General features: G+C 42.8%; 1 protein-coding gene across 1 annotated transcript; it reads left to right on the top strand.

Moving 5' to 3' along the window:
* Window positions 1-870: 870 nt before the first annotated feature.
* TBC1D13 (TBC1 domain family member 13) lies at window positions 871-11899 on the top strand. Its single transcript, XM_075259971.1, has 12 exons — window positions 871-949; window positions 2893-2966; window positions 5070-5110; window positions 5430-5491; window positions 5768-5867; window positions 7272-7354; window positions 8049-8208; window positions 8800-9010; window positions 9133-9296; window positions 9527-9687; window positions 10115-10172; window positions 11309-11899. The coding sequence occupies exons 1-12, from the start codon at window positions 927-929 to the stop codon at window positions 11378-11380; spliced, it is 1209 nt and encodes a 402-aa protein (XP_075116072.1). The 5' UTR covers window positions 871-926; the 3' UTR covers window positions 11381-11899.
* Window positions 11900-18441: the final 6542 nt, after the last annotated feature.

Genomic DNA, 18441 nt, shown 5'->3' on the forward strand with positions numbered 1-18441 from the left:
ATAGACAACATGTTGCAGGAGTGGAGGGGATACTAGGTGGCGGATTGTATATTAGCTGCAGAAAGTGTTACAGTGTATCACCCAGACGAGTTGACTCCAGTTGTAATATCTAATACTGGGGTAGAGTGGATTGGTAGTTGTGAATTGCAACATTGTATCTGCATAACAATTGGCGCACATACTGTGCTACTTTCCATCCTACGTTCAATAACACACACTGCACTTCATCTGATCGATTGCTTTACTTATTTATCTCAACTTTTGATGATTTAATAAAAGTTATATTTTAAGTGTACACAAATCCCCTATCCTTGTACTTTCCTATTTATGATTTGTACACATACCTACCTAAGCAGTTTGTTTCTTGTCATAAAAAACTTGTCCCACAAAAAACAAGCCCTCACAGCTACAGAAAAATAAGAAAATGAGGCTGACAAAACAAAGGACTTGGCATTAAAGTCTTTCCACTTGGCCAAACATAGCTGAGATGGGAATATGTGGCTGTTTCTGTATTAACCATCTCAGGGAGGTGGAGGCAGGGCTATCCCAAAAATCCAAAAGTAACCCTGATGGGACTGATGATAGATTGACATGGTCACTGGGTTGTACAGAGCCCTGTATAGCAGTCTGTATGTGAGGTCACAGGCTGACATAAAACAGCAGATGACTGCCAGTAGTGTTATACTAGAGACCCTACTATCTATAAAGGGATCCTCCCTATAATCCCAGGTTATTGGCAATCTGCTATTTAGGGAACCCTCCATGGGCTGCACTGCTGTCTACTGACCAGCAGGCTGCCAGGACTGAGGATGATGATGAGGATACTTGGTGTCAGTGTGCAGGAAGATGCAGCTCTGCCAGGGTTCCTGTTTCCTGCCTCTGCCATCAGCCCTCCCCCTGCATCCCAGAAGCCAACGGAAGTCAACATGTCGAGTCTGCACAAGAGCAAGTAAGAGCTGCGGTAAAGGGGGGTCCTGTAGGGGCAGATGATGAGGGGTTGCTGCATAGAGGAAGGGGGGCAAGGCAGGGCATCCTGCAAACAAGGGGTTAATGTGTAGGCAGCAGCTCTTGTGTCAGAGAGGCTGGAGCACTACAACCTGGGGAGAGCCCATAGGTGTCATGTGTAGATGGATGTGTGTCATGTATAGATAAAGTATGAGCCTATGTACAATGTGTAACTAATGTGTGAATAGGTACAATGTATAGAGAATGTATATATGTCTAATAGCTGTACACTATACATAATAAATATATAGCTGTACCTATGTGTGCATAGACATAGATAGAATAGTATATAATGGACATAGGTTTGTATCTGTATGTTTATAATGAATAGCTTTAATGTATGTGTATATGTATAATGTGTAACTTATGTCTGTCTTTGTGCTGTATCTCTGTTCATAGATCTAATCTATATAATATTTAAGAGTACATAGGTTTGTGTCTGTTTTCTAATGAATAGCTATATATAATGTGTATAAGTTCATCACACACACATTTCTATATAGTGTATATGAGTGACTAACATTAAATATATTAATTGTATTTATGAAATATATCATGTGAGCTTATATATGTAAAATATGTATTGAGCCATTTACCAATAAATACATACACATAGCTAGGAATCTGTATATATAGAGTACGAATCCTAAAATGGCTTGTATGTTAAATTAGTAGTACCATTTTTCTGTCCATATGACATCTTGGCCTGTATACGGCTCAGTCCCATTCAAATGAACGGGGCTAAACCACGATACCAGTCACAGCCACTATACAATGTGCTTGGTTTTGATTGGTGGGGTTCCCGGGTGTCAGACCCCCAGTTAGCTTCAATTATTGACCTATCCTAAGGCTAAGCCATCAATTGCTAAAGCCTGGAAAATCACTTTAATTTTAACCTTGGTTCACGCTGCGGTTCTTTCCGCAGTGCTTTAGCGCTGCGATTACATCCCGTGGGGCCTTAATTACCTTTTTCGTTCCTTCAAAAATCGTGCCACACCTGCCCATGGCTGTGTCTGGTATTGCACCTTGACTCCATGGATGTGAATGGTTCTGAGCTGCAAAACCAAACATAGTGGCTCTCATTTCTTTAAACCAATCTTCTGGCATAAAGAGTTAATGATGTTTTTGCTCCCAAAATTCCCCTTTTCCAATTTTTCATCTGTTTGCAATTTGCTGAAATGATAGGACAAGGCTGGTTCTTCGCAACTCGACTTATTTACTGGCATAAGTAACACAGTTCTAGGTTTTAGTTGCTGGTACTCAGACATCACGACATGTCAAAATTAAAGGGAGTGTGTCACCAAAACTCAGCACATCAACCCAGCCCATAGATAGTTAGCTTAGTGACTCCAGAATAAAATGGTGTTTTCCCTTGTGAATTGGAGCTTCCATTGCTGAGGTATCACTGTTTTTCTCATTATGCAAATGAGCTCAGGAAGTTGCCATTACGCCAAAGAGCTTATTTGCATATTGATAAAACGGCGATATCTCAATAACAGAAGCAGCGATTCTGAAGGGGAAAACTTCATTTGATTCAGGTGACCCTAACCTAGCTATTTGCGGGGCTGGTTGATCTGGTGGATTCTGGTGACACACTCCCTTTAAGAGGTATACATCTCCTCATAAATGTGGCAGATCACACGCCAGTGCAGCAGCTGACTTTCCGGCGTACTGCCTGCCAGTCTGGTGGGAGAGCACTGATTCTCACTAATGGAGTACCCCTTTAAAGGGACTAGCTTAGCATGTGACTTAGCAGGAAACTCCCTGATAACCTGTGCCGCCATCTCCTTACTTTTTGAATGTATGTATGGGGATCTGCCAGGCAGGAAGAACCCCGCACGTCACCAGCAGATGCTACATGATCAGGTGATGTTTTTCTGTTTGCAGAATTGCAGAGTTCCAGAGTATTCTCAGTGAACCGCACATCAAGCTGCCCGTACTGAGGGAGCTCTGCTTCAACGGTAAGACGTCTCCAGTCATCACCTCTCCTGGCCAGACTTCATGGACTTTGCCTTTGTAGTTTTCTTTTCCACAGTGTCTGCAAACAGGGTTCATTTAGATGGTTGTTAACCATTAAGAACATTCTTCTATTTCTGGGAAAGCTGGGTGAGGCTTGTCCAGGATTACAAGATAGGTCTGCTTTATTTTTTAGTCCAACAAAGGCACACTCTTGCCCGTGGAATATGTGTGGTATTGCACTTTTACTTAAATAGTCATGTTGCAATACCAGATACAGCCTGTGGACCAAAATGGCGCTGTTTCTGTCAAAAACAGCTTCTTTCTCATCCTGGATGACTTGAGAAGCTATATTTACTAATGGTTTCGGACATCAGCACCCAGCATATCATACGAGATCGCCGATAGATAGGTTAGAGCCACCTGAATCAAATGGCGTTCTCCCCTTGTGAATTGCTGCCTGCGTTGCTGAGATCGCAGTTTTTTCATTATGCAAATGAGTAAAAGGAGTAATGGAAGGTTCCCAAATTAATTTAAATGTTGACAAGAATTGCGATCTCTCCGCAACGCAGGCAGCGATTCACAAGTGGGGAGAATGCCATTTGATTCAGGTGGCTCTAACCTATCTATCCGCAATCTTGGTTGATCTACTGGGATCTGGTAATACACTTCCTTTAAAGGTTTGTTCACATGGAGTTTTTTTGCAGTCGGATTTTGACACAGAATCTGCCTCAAAATCCACCTGAAAAAACTCCTCCCATTCATTTCAATGGGAGTCACTAGCAGTTCTTTTTCCTCTAGCGTTTTTTTTTCAACTAGTGGAAAAAAAGTGACATGACCTATTTTTAGGTCGATTCTTCCTGGGGAAAATCCATTGAATTCAATGGGATGTGGAAAAAAACGTGACACTGTTTTTTGTTGCGTTTATTTTATATGTTTGTTTTTTTTATGCGGTTTTTGCAAAATCTGCTTCAAAAAACGCTTTTATTTTTATTTTTTTTTTGTAAAGAGAAGTTTCCAGGTACATACAGTGTGCTGGAGCAAAAAAAGTGACAAAAATTTCGTGAAAAAAGTTTCCTAATTCCTGAAGTAGATTTTTTTCAGCTTGCAAAAAACTCAGTGTGAACATACCCTAAGTTATTCTTTGTTTTCAGCTCTCTACTCTAGCGCATAGAGGAGGGGATGCCAGGCAGTGGTACCCCCTTAGGACATTGCTTTCTTCTGTGTAAGGTGGTTTATGGGACAAGACCTTATAAAGAAATGATTTCTGTCATCTGTGGGTGAGAGCTATATTGTTCTGTTATCAGCCACTGGAATAGCAGGGAGGTAGCAGTGTCCTTCAGGTAAGCTCAGTACACATGGCAGGCAGTGCAAAGCTCCATATCAGCTATTTGTTCACATCGTGTTGACAGAAGATAATTTCCCAATCTTTGATTTTAGTTATTTGTCAGCCAAAATCTTCAGGTTTCCGCATTGTCCTGGTAGATTAAGGGTCACCATATCCTTGCGTGATGTTAAGAATAAAAATAAGATATGTTGTAATTTATTGGTCTAATTTTTTTTGTTATACGCAATATTATTGGGTCTAATTCCACATAATTAAAGGGATATAAAACATTAAAGGAAATGTCAACAGAAAATAATCACTTTAGGTTTTTTTTTAACCATGTTTTTATGTTAAGCATATTTTTAAATATTTTATTTTTTCAATTTTCCATGTCCTAATAATTTACAACGTAGGAAATCCTTCAATTTTCTCTCTGGCCCCTAAGCCTAAAAATAGACTGATACTTTCCAATCTTCTTGTAGCAGTCACCCTATTTTCATCACAGACAGGATTACAATAGAAGTTAAACCACTGACCTATGTTGAACCCACTAGTGACAATAGATGATGTCACGGCTTGTCTCCCCCCATCTATTCACAGAACATGTCTAAAAAACCAAAACGTTCCCATAGACTTCAATGGGTCGGCTCCTATGGCCAGATTATTGCTGCCTAAGGCTTTCTGTATGGGCAGGTGCCATATTAAATCAATACAGGAATATGATGGCGGCCATCCTGAAGATCTTACAAAATATCTTCTCTTTATTTTTTGCCTTTGACAGGTATACCATTTGAAGGAGGGATTCGATGCCTCTGCTGGAAAGTAAGTACCCCCTGTAGACTAAAATACTTTGAGGGCGTCTGTCACCAGCCCCTGGAATATCCCCCCAGCCCCGCAGATAGCTAGGTTAGGGTCGCCTGAATCAAAGTGTTTCCCCCAATCACTAACTCCATTGCTGAGATATCTGTTTTAGTCAATCTGCAAACAGGAGGCAGCGATACGCAATAAGGTAACACTATTTGATGCAGATGATCCTAACCGATCTATCTTCGGGGCTGGGTCTGATGACACACTCCCTTCAGACTGAAGTCACAAGTTCCTTCCCAAAACTAAAACTGACCCCTTACCGTTCTTGTTTCAGATATTACTGAACTATCTCCCAACAGATCGGCTAATATGGGACTCCGTGCTGAAGAAACAAAGGTGAGAAGACTTCTATCAGATTATTTTCACTTTTCACATCCAATATGGCCGCCGCCACTGTCCGGCTGTTCTGGACCTTTTAAAACTGGTGCCAATGAAAAGTGGTGCTTTTGCTCGAAGCAGCCAGTTAGAATCAAGCTTTCATTTTGGAGGCGCTCTTTCTTTACAGCAGTTTCCATGAATCCTCCCCTTTATTAGAAAGCTGAGTGGCGGTGTCCAGGAGAGTTCAACGTGGTGCCATTTTGGTTTGTTACACATGATCCTCTCTTCTTACAGGGAAACGTATGCCCATTTCTTAAAGGAAATGATCATTCAGCCTGGAATTGCCAAAGCTAAACTCAGTTTTTCCAGAGAAGATGTCACTTTGGAAGATCACGTAAGTGCTGAAATACAGTTCCTTGCAAAAGTATTCATACCCCGCTCCGTGGTTAACGCTGGAGTCCTGGGTTCAAATCCTGCCAAGGACAACATCTGCAAGAAGTTTGTATGTTCTCCCTGTGTTTTTCTGCGTTTCATCCCACACTCCAGAGACATACTGATACGTTTTGTCACCTTACAACCAACATTTTACATGTTTTTTTTGAGATTTTTAAATGCTAGTCCAACACAAAATGGTTTTCCTTTTGCCACTCTTGCATAAAGGCCAGATTTGTGGAGTGCACTTGTGGATAGGTGTCCTGTGGACAGATTCTCCCAGATGAGCTGTGGATTTCTGCAGCTCCTCTGGAGTGATCATGAGCCTCTTGGCCGCTTCTCTGACCACTGCTCTCCTTGCTCGATCTGTTAGTTTTGGTGGACGGCCATGTCTTGCAGTTGTAGAATACTTTTTCCATTTTTGAATTTGATGGATTGAACAGTGCTCCTTGGGATATGTGTTTACAACCTAACCCTGCTTTAAATTTCTCCACAACTTTATCTCTGACCTGTCTGGTGAGTTCCTTGGTCCTCATGATGCTGTTTGTTCACTAGTTTTCTCTAACAAACCACTGAGGCCTTCACACAACAGGTGTTTTTATACTGAGACTAAATTACACACAGTTGGACTCTATTAAGTGACTTCTGAAGGCAATTGTGTGCACTGGATTTTATTTAGGGGTATCAGAGTACAGGGGGCTGAATACTTTTTCATGGCACACTTTTCAGATTTTTGTTTGATTACATTTTTGAACACTGTATCATTTTACTTCCATCTCACTTTTATCTGCTACTTTGTGTTGGTTATCACTGAAAATCTAAATAAAATACATTTAAGTTTGTGGTTGTCAAGTGACAACGTGAAAAAGTTCAAGGAATATGAATACTTTTGCCACTGTATACTGATCATTTTGGGGGTTTGTATCTTAGTATACTATCTTTTTACACAATCCACTCTCCTCTTTCTAGAGGATCTGATACACTTGTATCACGCTGATTCATTCGGGCCTAAACAGGAGCGGGATGCCGCGACGGAATGCTGATGCTGCATCGACATCCCGTCGCGGCTAGATGCACAGAAAGCTCACAAGGCGGAAAAGGTTTCTGCCACCTTTTCCACCATGTGAACATACCCTAATATTGTTGCTGATTGGCACCTTGTCATACTGCATTTGACCAGGGGTAGTGCTTTAGGAAAACTAAACACTTTTTGCTGCGTTCCAGTTGTCAGAAAGTTTATGGTTAGGAGACTCTTCTAATGAAGATGATAGTCAAAAGCTGTGTTGTTTTTGTTTAATTAAATCTAAGAAATTACCACTATTTTTTTTTTTCTAACATAATTCAGACATTTAATGATGTCTTTTAGCCCCTTAACCCAAATCCAGACAGTCGGTGGAATACATACTTCAAAGACAATGAGGTACTGCTGCAGATAGACAAGGATGTGAGGTAAGCAAGATGGCCGCTGCTTGTTTTGACTGGTATTGTATAGCTTAAAGTGATATTTCCTACTGTAATGCCCAAGACTGCTACTTGAGTGACTTTGGTCAAGAACTAGACTAACCTGGCAAGTATTACCCCGCCTAATTGGTGACAGATTAGATTCCAGCTGCTGGGACCCCCACTAGTCCTAAAATTATTATGAGGGGCCTTTGGCAACTATTCCTGCCTGTAACGGTCTGAATTCATAAAATGGGTTGTTTCGGTTAAAGGGGTTATCCGGCTTCTAACCTTGATGGCCCGTTCTTAGGATAGGCCATCCATATTAGATCTACGGGTTCCTTGGTATGGGACTGGTACCCAGATATCACAGCTCTCTGTGCTGTTCAAAGTGTCGCAGTGAGTGTAGATATTGCAGCACTGTCCCATTGACACCTGACTCCCGGGATCCCTGTATATCCCTATCCTAAGGACAGGCCATCAATATTAGAAACCGGGTAACCCCTTTAATGAAGGTATTATGAACTGATGGTCATTGCTTTCTGTCCGTTAATTTTATTTAATTGGAGAGTGAATGTAGTCGTAGTTGTCTTCCTTGGGAGGGTCGAGTAGATTTAATCACCATATTTTCTAACATAGTAGGTGAGCTGATACACCAGACTCTCATTGTTACTTGTTCCTAATTCTGTCTCTCTCATACCAGGAGGCTGTGTCCTGACTTTTCATTTTTCCTGAATGCCACGGAATACCCCTGCCAGCTCATCATGGACCCAGAGAATGAGTACGAGACCCTGAGGAAGCGAGTCGAACAGACCACACTAAAGTCACAGACTGTAGCAAGGAACAGGAGTGGCCTTACAAATGTAAGGAACGGACAGGTCTATTAGGACAAGTCTAGCTGTAATGTTATCAACCTTTTGTATGTAGAGATTTACTTGCCTTGCAGTTTATATAGTGTGTACCTGTCCACAGTCTGTGGATGATAGTAAAAATTGTACATTCCTTAAAGGCGTTTCCAGTATAAGAAGAACAGTGCCACTCTGCTCTGGAGGCTGTATTTAGTATTACAGCTCAGGAAAGGTCATTAGATTAAGAATCTGATATCCGGCTGCTGCACCTGTTAGAGGAGGTCACAGGTTATGGATGAATGCTGTGGCCTCGTTACTATTTTCCAAGTACAGCTCCATATATTGTATAGTGGTTGTGTTTGGTATTGCAACATTGAATAAGACTAAACTGAAATCAGGTCAGGTGGCCAATGAACCTAAAGTCACTGGTGCCACTGCTACTGCGTCAAACAGCCAAAACTTTTTTCTCTCTAATATTGGACAACACTTTAAGACAAAAACTACCATGTTATTGAATGGCAGTGCCCACACCTTGACAGGCACGCTATTCAGATGGTGACCCTATTGCTTCTCCCCCTGATATACAGCCTTTTCTTTACCACCCAGGTGAGTTCTCCACTGAAGGCCTCGGCTTCGCACTCGCTGAGTGATATAGAGCCCTTGCCCAGCGGCTGCGAGGCCCACTGGGAGGTGGTGGAGCGAATCCTATTCATTTATGCCAAGCTGAATCCTGGCATAGCCTACGTGCAGGGCATGAATGAAATAGTCGGACCCATCTATTACACATTTGCCACAAATCCTAACGGTGTCTGGAGAGGTGAGGTCAGAACTGAAGTTGTCTTGTTCTGTTAGTCCTATTGGTCATGGGTTTTTTTTCTATTGACTAGCGGTGCCAAGGGTCACCATGTAACGCTCAGTCTTGTGTACTCTTGTAACCAGAGCATGCTGAGGCTGACACCTTCTTCTGCTTCACCAATCTGATGGCCGAGATCCGGGACAATTTCATCAAGAGCCTAGATGACTCTCAGTGCGGAATAACGGCAAAGATGGAGCGGGTTTACTCCACGCTGAAGGAAGAGGATGAGGAGCTTTACCTCAGGCTGGTGAGTAGATCACAGAGAGGATTGATGAACAAACCAGAAGTAGAGAATTCCTGCCCATAGGCGGTGTCTATTATTGTAGCTGAGCTCAATAAATGGGCTGAGTCTCAATACCACCCACAACCTGTGAGCACGAGTGGTGCTGTTTTGGGAAGAAAAGCAGCCATGTTTTTGTAATCTTGGACAATCCCTTTAACATTGCTGGGTTACCTAAAGCCTTTGTCTACTCCCAGCAAGAACAGAACATCAAGCCTCAGTTCTTCGCTTTCCGCTGGCTGACATTACTCCTCTCCCAAGAGTTTGTGCTGCCCGATGTCATCCGGATCTGGGATTCGCTGTTTGCGGATGAGAACAGATTTGACTTCCTCCTGAAGGTCTCGTGCGCCATGTTGATGTAAGTATATTATGGGTTGTTACGTTCACCATTATAGATCCTGTACAACCACACATATTTATTTTATTTTTTTTTTTTATTTTTTTTTTTCCATGTGGAGTGAGTAGCAAGACTTAGACCAAATTCACACAGGCATATTGGTTCGTGAAGTATGGACCATGTCAACCTTATTTCTTAGACACTGAGTAGGGACCCGAACATGTTTTAGGATGCCAGAAGCCCCTGTGTGATTACTGTCCTGTACTGAAATCCTGCTTTGAGGGTAGGGCACTATTTCCATGGGAAGCAGGTACCCCATCATAGATGTGTTTAGTGTGGGAAATAAGGCCGACATATTGGTGTATTACACGGACCGAATACTCGAGTATGAACCAGCCTTAGGGTCGTTTCCTCCTTATCTAACTTGTACCTTCTATTCTTGTTGCAGATTAATCCGTGACCAGTTATTAGTAGGGGACTTCACAGTGAACATGAGGCTGCTCCAGGTGAGATATTACATGGAGGAATTAAGGTGACCATTGTAAATGCCTACTGTTAAAGGGATTTTCTGGGATTAAAGAGTGTGTCACCAGACCCTAGCATATTACCCCAGCCCTGCAGATGGATACATAGGTTACGGTTACCTACATCAAACAGTGTTTCCCCTTGAGAATTGCTACCTCCATTGCTGAGATCACTGTTTTTGCCCTATAAATTAGCTCTTTGGAGCATTGAAGGTGTCTCCTACCACATTGACAATGTGGCCATTGCACCAAACTGCTCATTTGCATACCAAAATTTATCTTGCCAATGGTGGCAGCAATTCAAAAGGAGAAATTTGATTCAGGTGACTCTTACTTACCGTATATACTCGAGTATAAGCCAACCCGAATATAAGCCGAGGCCACTAATTTTACCACAAAAAAAACGGAGAAAACTTATTGACTCGAGTATAAGCCTAGGGGGGAAATGCAGCAGCTACTGGAAAATTTCAAAAATTAAAATGTTTTTGGGTGCAGTAGATGCTGGGGAAGGGGAGGGGGTGTTTTGGTTGTCTGTCTACCCCTTCCCTGAGCTTGAGGACTGAGTTGTGTTTTGTTTCCCCCCCCCCCCCCCTTTGGAATTCAGCCTGGCTGAATATAGGGTATCTGCAGTGCTCCTATTAACCCCTTCCCGACGGAACAGGAGCACTGCAGATACCCTATATTCAGTAGACCAGGCACTTTCAGACACAGGGATACCTAATGTGTATGTGTTTCAGTCATTTTCTACTTTTATATGTATTCTAGGGAGAGGAGTGATTTAGAACATTTTTTTTTTTTTTTGTTTGACTCGAGTATAAGCTGAGGGGGGCTTCTGCAGCACAAAAACTGCTGAAAAATTCGGCTTATACTCGAGTATATATGGTATCTATCTTCCTATTGTTAATACGTGCACCCTTGGCTGACTGGATGGGGTTAGAGGGAATATCTGTCAGTCGAACAAGCTTGCTAGAGTAACTCAGAGAGCTCTTTGTAAATACAACCCCCCGCCCCCCCCCCCCCCATCAGTGAAGTGTAACGGGTTAATATACTTAAACGTCTTGTCCATCACTAAACCTCCCACTCACTGCATCTTATCCATGTTTCTTACATCCCTCCAGGATTACCCGCTCTCAGACGGGGATGTTCTTCCTATCTTGAAGAAAGCCAAGGAACTTCAAGACTCCAAATAAGATCCTGCGTTGCAGTCACTGCTCTTCCGAGGCCCCCTGGATCCTTTCAGCATACGCACCTATTGGACAAGGGCTGATACTAGTGGTCCTCTGCCTCCTTCATGTGTTACATGGACAACCTTGCCTTGTACACTCCTATAGGTGACACTCCTGCCCAGATTTCTTTGAACACGGATTATACAGCGGGCATTATGCTGGGATCACCACGTGCTCACTTGTGCCTACATTCTGGCCTTCTGATGACCAATCAATGCACTATAGACCTGTTGGCACAGAAGGGGCTTCTTTGTCTACCTGTACCAATATCTGTCAGGTGATGACAACTGTTATGGGTGACATGTAGCACCTGGCGCCAACCAAGGGAAAGCCCACAGTGTGACAAAGCTGCCTCTGTGCTTAGGCCCTGGCGCCTGAGACTCCCAGTAGTTACATAAGTGTTTATCAATGTCTTGATGCATTTCTCTAAGAATAATGAAATGGATTTTATGTTGTATTTGCCAATCAATTATTTTATTTTTAGTATTGTTTGATTTTTCTCTTGTTGATCAAGTATTGTTTAAAGGGCTGCTGGGATAGTCCAGTAAGTGGATGTCACATCCTGTCGTCTCCTGTAGGCTATGACTGCTATATAAGGGGCCACCATGCCAGCTTCAAAAAAGCTGATCAAAGCCTTAAAGGGATTTTCTAGGACTTCTTATTAATTGATAACCTGTCCTTATAATAGATCAACAATTAAAGATCAGCATGGGTCCAACACCAGGAATCCTATGGATCAGGTGTTTGAAGCTGCGTGGCGTCACATGACTAGTTCAGAGTTCAGTCCCATTCAAATGAATGAGGCTGAGCTGCCACTATACACTGTATGGCGTTGTGTTTGGCAAGTAGTGAAGAGGCTGCAGCGCTCTCCCGAACACTATGGCCTCTTCAAACAGTTTGTTGGTGTCTACCTGGGTGTCGGACGCTCACTGATCTGTAATCGAAACCCCCTTTAAGACTAAGGCCACACGTAGCAAGCCACAACCAAAAAACACTGTGGGGAAAAAAAAAATGACAAATGCATTGCTTTTATTCCAGCAGCGTTTTTCACAGAAAGCCTGCAGCGTTTCCTCTGCAAACTGTCTGTCCCTATTATATGTATACGTAAACCGGCAGCGTTTCTGTAGGTAGAAAACCACAAGCGTTTTCGAAATTGCAGAATTTCAGCTGTAGATTTCTTTTTCTGCAATGTGTGGCTGGGAATAGCCAGAAAGCACAAGTGTTTTTTGCAATGTGGGGCCCAGACCGTGACATAAGTGACCATATTATGGAAACCCAGTAGAAATAAAAACTGTTTCCTCTGCAAGGTTTTTTTTTTTTTTTTTGCGGTTTGCTGCGTAGGGCCTTAACTTTAAGGGGTTGTCCCACAGTAAGAACCTATCACCTGTCCTTGAGGTTCGTGTCAATTTGCTGGGGGTTGCACTGCCAGGAGGATGACATTGGGGGGTTACACAGCTGGAATGGACCCTATTCTGGGTGTTTGAGGCATTGAGGTTAAAGACCTTGTCTCAGCATTATTGAAATAAAACCGGTCCCAGCCCTGAAACAGCTGGTGATAAGGAAGTAGGACATATGGAAGGGGTTGTCTCTGTGAGAACTCCTTATAAAAGTTAGAATCACAGGTATGTTTATTGCCACTCAGCTTTCCTAGGAAGAGATAGTTGCTGGATAGAAATTTGAGCATCCTGACTGAAGACGACTCGAGGACCTCTGTAGATGAGAAGTATTTTCATGTTAATACTCTAACACAGAATTTGGACAATGTTATATTTTTCATGACTATTACATTTGTGAGAGCTGCTGCAAGGACGACATTTCCCTGCACTTGCCGGAGGAGGCACATTGATTTCTGTAAGGGAATGTAGTGATGGAGAGGATTACATCTTATTATAATGGATGTGGCTGAGTTAAATTTTCGCAATCTGAGGATCTGAATGGTATATAGGTAGATAATTCAAGGGGGCACTGGTGTAGATGAATTTTGTTATATCTTGCCAGACCGGTAGGGCTCAAACACCAACTTAAAGGGAAATATTAGCTTCAATGGGAATATGACGTGTGAAACTCTGTTCCCCATTTTGCGGACATAATTCAGCTCATGGGATTTTTTTGGTTTAGTGGTGACGACTGACATGTCATGTAATAAATGAGACCAAAATAATAATAATTACATTACATATATATGTATATAGTACTTCCTTGTTCTGTCGAGTCACATGGTGTATCACATGATCCCTCTTAGGCTATGTTCCCATCTGTGTTGAAGGCTCGGTTGTTTTTAATGGGAAGAATTGCGCTGCATACAGTTATTTGCCGCATCAAAACCAAGGTCACTGAGACAGAGCCCCATTATAAGTCAATGGGAGCCATCAGTAAACAGCGGTATCCATTTCTATGACTATTCTTGTATATGATGTTGGTACAGATTGTACTGCCTCCTTGTCTTCCCCATAATTGAGATAGGCACAGATATTCTTGCATCCTTGTCTTCTTCATAGTTGCACAGATTGCACTTCTTCCTCTCATAGTTAAGGTAGACGCACATAGTACTGCCTCCTTGTCTCTTTCATTATTGACATAATCACAGATTATCCTGTTTTCCCCATAATTGATATAGTTCCGGGTAATAGTGTCTCCCATAACTCAGAGTATACTGCTGTCTAGTCTCTCCCATAATTGAGGTAGGCAGAGATAGTACTGCCTGGTTGTCTTCCCATAATTGAGACAGACACAGATAGTGTTATCTACTTACCTTCCCCATAATTATAATAGTTACAGATCATACTGCTTCCTTGTCTCCATAGTAATTGAGTTTGTCCCAGATTGACTCCTCTAATTGAAATAGACGCCGAGAGTACTGCCACTATGTTTCTCCATAATTGAGACAGGCACAGATAGTACTACCTCCTTGTCTTTCCCATAAGTATAATAGGTACAGATCATACCACCTCCTTGTTTCCCCTATCATTGAAGTAGGCACAAATAGGATGGTCCCATCCTTGTAACCCCTAAATTGAGATGGGCACAGAGAGCATTACTTACTTGTCTCACCTATAATCACAATAGGTACAGATCATATTGCCTTCTGAGATATTAAGATAGTACTGTCTCCCTGTATTTTCATGTAAATGAGGCAGGCACACTGTCTCACCCTGTAAGCAAGGTAGCTATAGATTATTGTGCCACCCCTAATGGCCAATCATGTGATACCTATTGTACCCGCCTACCATGGCTCTAATCAAAACCCATTGGTGAATGTGCGACGGTCACCATTGTTGAGCACCACCAACCAGATGGCTAAACGTTGCATGCAGCTGTAGCTTACTGCGAATATCTGTGAGCTTGATTGGTAGTCGCATCTCCATTGGCTTCACCTACCTTATGACAAAGAAGGAGGAGTGTTACATTAGTCATTGCAATAAAGTATGAGATTGAAAACGCACAATGTGAACACTAACATGTCCTTCATTCATAGAACCATTCAGTGTCCCCAACCCTCGTGATCACGCACAATGATGATCTCTCACTAGTATAGATCATGGACTACAACTCCTACCCTCCTGGCTACTATAAGGGACTTTGTGCTATGAGACCCTTTTTTTTTTTTTTTCCTTTGGGCGATGTGCTGAAATTAAATCTTTTTGTTGTTTTTCTATTAACAATGGTTTTTGTGATCTTTGTCCTAATTCTGTGTCCATGTTTGGTCCTTGGTGTGAACTGGGACGCTAAGGCATGAAATATAAAATGTGATGATGTGGCGAGAATTTACCTCAATCTGTTGTCATGTTAGTTCTCAATAAATTACCCAATCTATGTCTGAGGCCCCGTAGTAACACCTGCCTTTTACTGGGGTTATTGTGGAGTCTGGTGGAGACAGCCATATACCATAGGATGTGCGTACAGACTAGAGACTCCTTGGGAATGTTAATATAATATGTCCATACGTATGTGAGGTAATATGAAACCTCCGAAAGTCGCCCCCTATAATAAAATGATGGAGAAGAGAAGACCAGATTTTACCTATAGTAATGTCATACTCAAACACGGGGGACTTGAATCTGCCCCTTTTTATGTTACCTTTTTATGATCCTAAATGATATAAAAGATTTTCTGTATATTGCCAAAAGTATGTGAACCCCCTGACCATCCAACTTATAGTATAATGTCTGTATATGCCATAGTACACTGTCTACCAATAAGTAATTGGACACCTGTGGTCCGAGCGGCACCAGCGGCAATTACAGCCTCAGCCCTGCGGGCATGCTTTCCACAAGTCCTTGTATGACGGTTAGTGGTGGTTTATTCCATTCAGCTTGGAGAAGGCTGGTAAGTTCTTTCACCGATTTTGGACGGCTGCTGCACCCCTTAGTTCCGCGATCCAGCTCATCCCAGAGGTGCTCGATAGGATTCAAGTCTGGGCTCTGGGCAGGCCAGTCTAGTCGGTTAACCTGATTGTCACTGTACCAAGCCATGTTAGACCTCGCTACATGACAGCTGGCGTTGCCATCCTGGAAGTAACATTGGTCTGACCCATAGAACCGCCATAATGTGGGAAGCACACTGTTATCTAAAATAGTGCAATAGGTATCAGCGTTGAGTTTACCATGCACTGGGACCAGGTGTCCCAGTCCATGCCGGGAAAAACCACCCCCAGACTATAACTCCACCTCTGCCAAACTTTACTGGGTGTCCAAATACTTATTGGTAGACAGTGTATAGGAAATATCGGGACCGAACCATAAGAACTGGCCCCAGACCATTACGCCTCCTCCAGCACATTGTACAGTAGTCACTATGTATTCCAGCAGGGTAATGTCCTTCCGGCATCCATTACACTGCCAGATAGTGACCCGACAAACATCTCTATTTGGCTGCAGCCATTCCACCATGAGAGCCCATTTAATAAAGTTCCTGGCACCCTCTGACTTTTAGTAATGGCGGCATCATGTGTATAGTCACCAAGCTCCTCAGTACCATCCACACCACTACTACTACTAATGCTGGTCTCTGGAGATGACATGGCTGTGTGCTGCATTATACACTATGTGATTAAAAGTATCCGGACACCTGGCTGAAAATGACGTACAAGTTGGTGGCGCCCTCCATCGGTAATGTTGGAATTCAATATGGTGTTGGCCCACCCTTAGCCTTGATGACAGCTTCCACTCTCGCAGGCATACGTTCAATCAGGTGCTGGAAGGTTTCTTGGGGAATGGCAGCCCATTCTTCACGGAGTGCTGCACTGAGGAGAGGTATCGATGTAGGTCGGTGAGGCCTGGCACAAGTTGGCGTTCCAAAACATCCCAAAGGTGTTCTATAGGATTCAAGTCAGGACTCTGTGCAGGCCAGTCCATTACAGAGATGTTATTGTGGTGTAACCTCTCCGCCACAGGCCGTGCAGTATGAACAGGTGCTCGATCGTGTTGGAAGATGCAATCGCCATCCCCGAATTGCTCTTCAACAGTGGGGAGCAAGAAGGTGTTTAATACATCAATGTAGGCCTGTGCTGTGATAGTGCCACGCAAAACAACAAGGGGTGCAAGCCCCCTCCATTACCGATGGGGGGCTCCACGAACTTGTAAGTCATTTTCAGCCAGGTGTCTGGATACTTTTGATCACATAGTGTATGTACCTGGAATAAGCCGGACACCCAGCAGCACCTTGCAGGCTACTGTCCCTGTCTGAATTCCACAAAGCATCTCACTGGATGTTCAAGGATAAGACTTATGTCTGATCACTGCAAACGCCACCCAGGGTTATGTTTGTTTGTTTTTTCTATATTTCTCCTTTACCAATAGAGATACTAAATATATGGGCACAAGACATGTAGTGTAAGGTCATGGGATGGAGGCAAAGGCTACAACTGAGGCCCCTATAATGTGTTGGAGGAAACCATTGATGAAGTACTGTGAGGATCGATACAGAGGCTCAGATACACTGCTACATGATATATACTGACTTAACTTTAATGTTTCCATTAGAAGTCAGGGCACGAGTTGTAAATATGGCCCTATGATGATGATGATGATGATGATGATGAGAGGCCTTCAGTCACGGAGCAATGTCTTCTCTTTCCTTGAGCTAGTGATGTAGAGACATATGATATTACATGAAAATGGCTGGCAGGCCTAGCAAATGTCAAGTCAGTGATAAGAACAGAGACCATGTCCGGACTCGTTCACACGGGGACATGGACGCTGATTTTGACAGCTGATTTCGCGGCCAAATCAGCCTCCATAAAATGTAGCCCTATGTGAATTGCTAGCTTTTTTTTTTCTGCTAGCTTTTTTTATTGCTAGCTTTTTTTGCTAGCAGAAAAAGAAGTGACATGACCTTTCTTCAGGCGTTTAACGCCTGAAAAAATGAATAGGAGTCTATGGGGCACTGAAAAAACCGCTAGCGGTTTTTGGTCGCTTATTTTTGCAGCTGTTTTGGCAAAAACAGCGACTGAAACCACTAGCGGTTTTTTTTATCATGTACTTTTTTGTAATGCAAAAAAAAAAAAGCTTAAAAAAAACAGTGACTGAAAAAGCGTCAAAAACAGTGTCAAAAACAGCGTCCAATGCAAAAAACAGTGTCCAAAAAAAGCGACGCTGAAAAATCAGTGACAAAATCAGCTAGGCTTTTTTCACGTGTGAACTAAGCCATTGGATACGTCTCACTACAAAAAGTCCGGTGAATGCGTCAAAGGATGCAGTCCCAGGATGCAGCAGGAAATCCACATAATTTGTGAAGACGCAAAGAAGACCTGCTCCTGAAGAAGATGGAGGCGGCACTGGAGAGTTCTCTCGCAGCATTGGGGACGCCCCCAGTGCTGTTTGAGTGCTGGGGCCCGCCCCAGTGCTGTGAGAGAACTCATTTGCATACCGGCGAAAAAGGGGATTTCTACGGAATGGCGATGCGGAGAAGGCATCTAAAGGTAGGAGACGAATCGGCTATTCCTACGTGATAAGCAGAAAAAATTCAGTTTAAATGATAGGATCCCTTTAATACATGTGACGTAATACAATGCACTGAGCAGAAAC

This window comes from Leptodactylus fuscus, chromosome 11 (genome assembly GCF_031893055.1).
Source record: "Leptodactylus fuscus isolate aLepFus1 chromosome 11, aLepFus1.hap2, whole genome shotgun sequence".
Classification (NCBI taxonomy): domain Eukaryota; kingdom Metazoa; phylum Chordata; class Amphibia; order Anura; family Leptodactylidae; genus Leptodactylus; species Leptodactylus fuscus.

Excerpts from the sequence above, each read along its gene's own strand:
- TBC1D13 (XM_075259971.1), top strand. The coding sequence starts at position 927 with ATGTCGAGTCTGCACAAGAGCAA. Across the intron at positions 8,209-8,799 it reads ACAGGAGTGGCCTTACAAAT|GTGAGTTCTCCACTGAAGGC; the intron begins GTAAGGAACGGA and ends TTTACCACCCAG. Across the intron at positions 9,011-9,132 it reads TCCTAACGGTGTCTGGAGAG|AGCATGCTGAGGCTGACACC; the intron begins GTGAGGTCAGAA and ends TCTTGTAACCAG.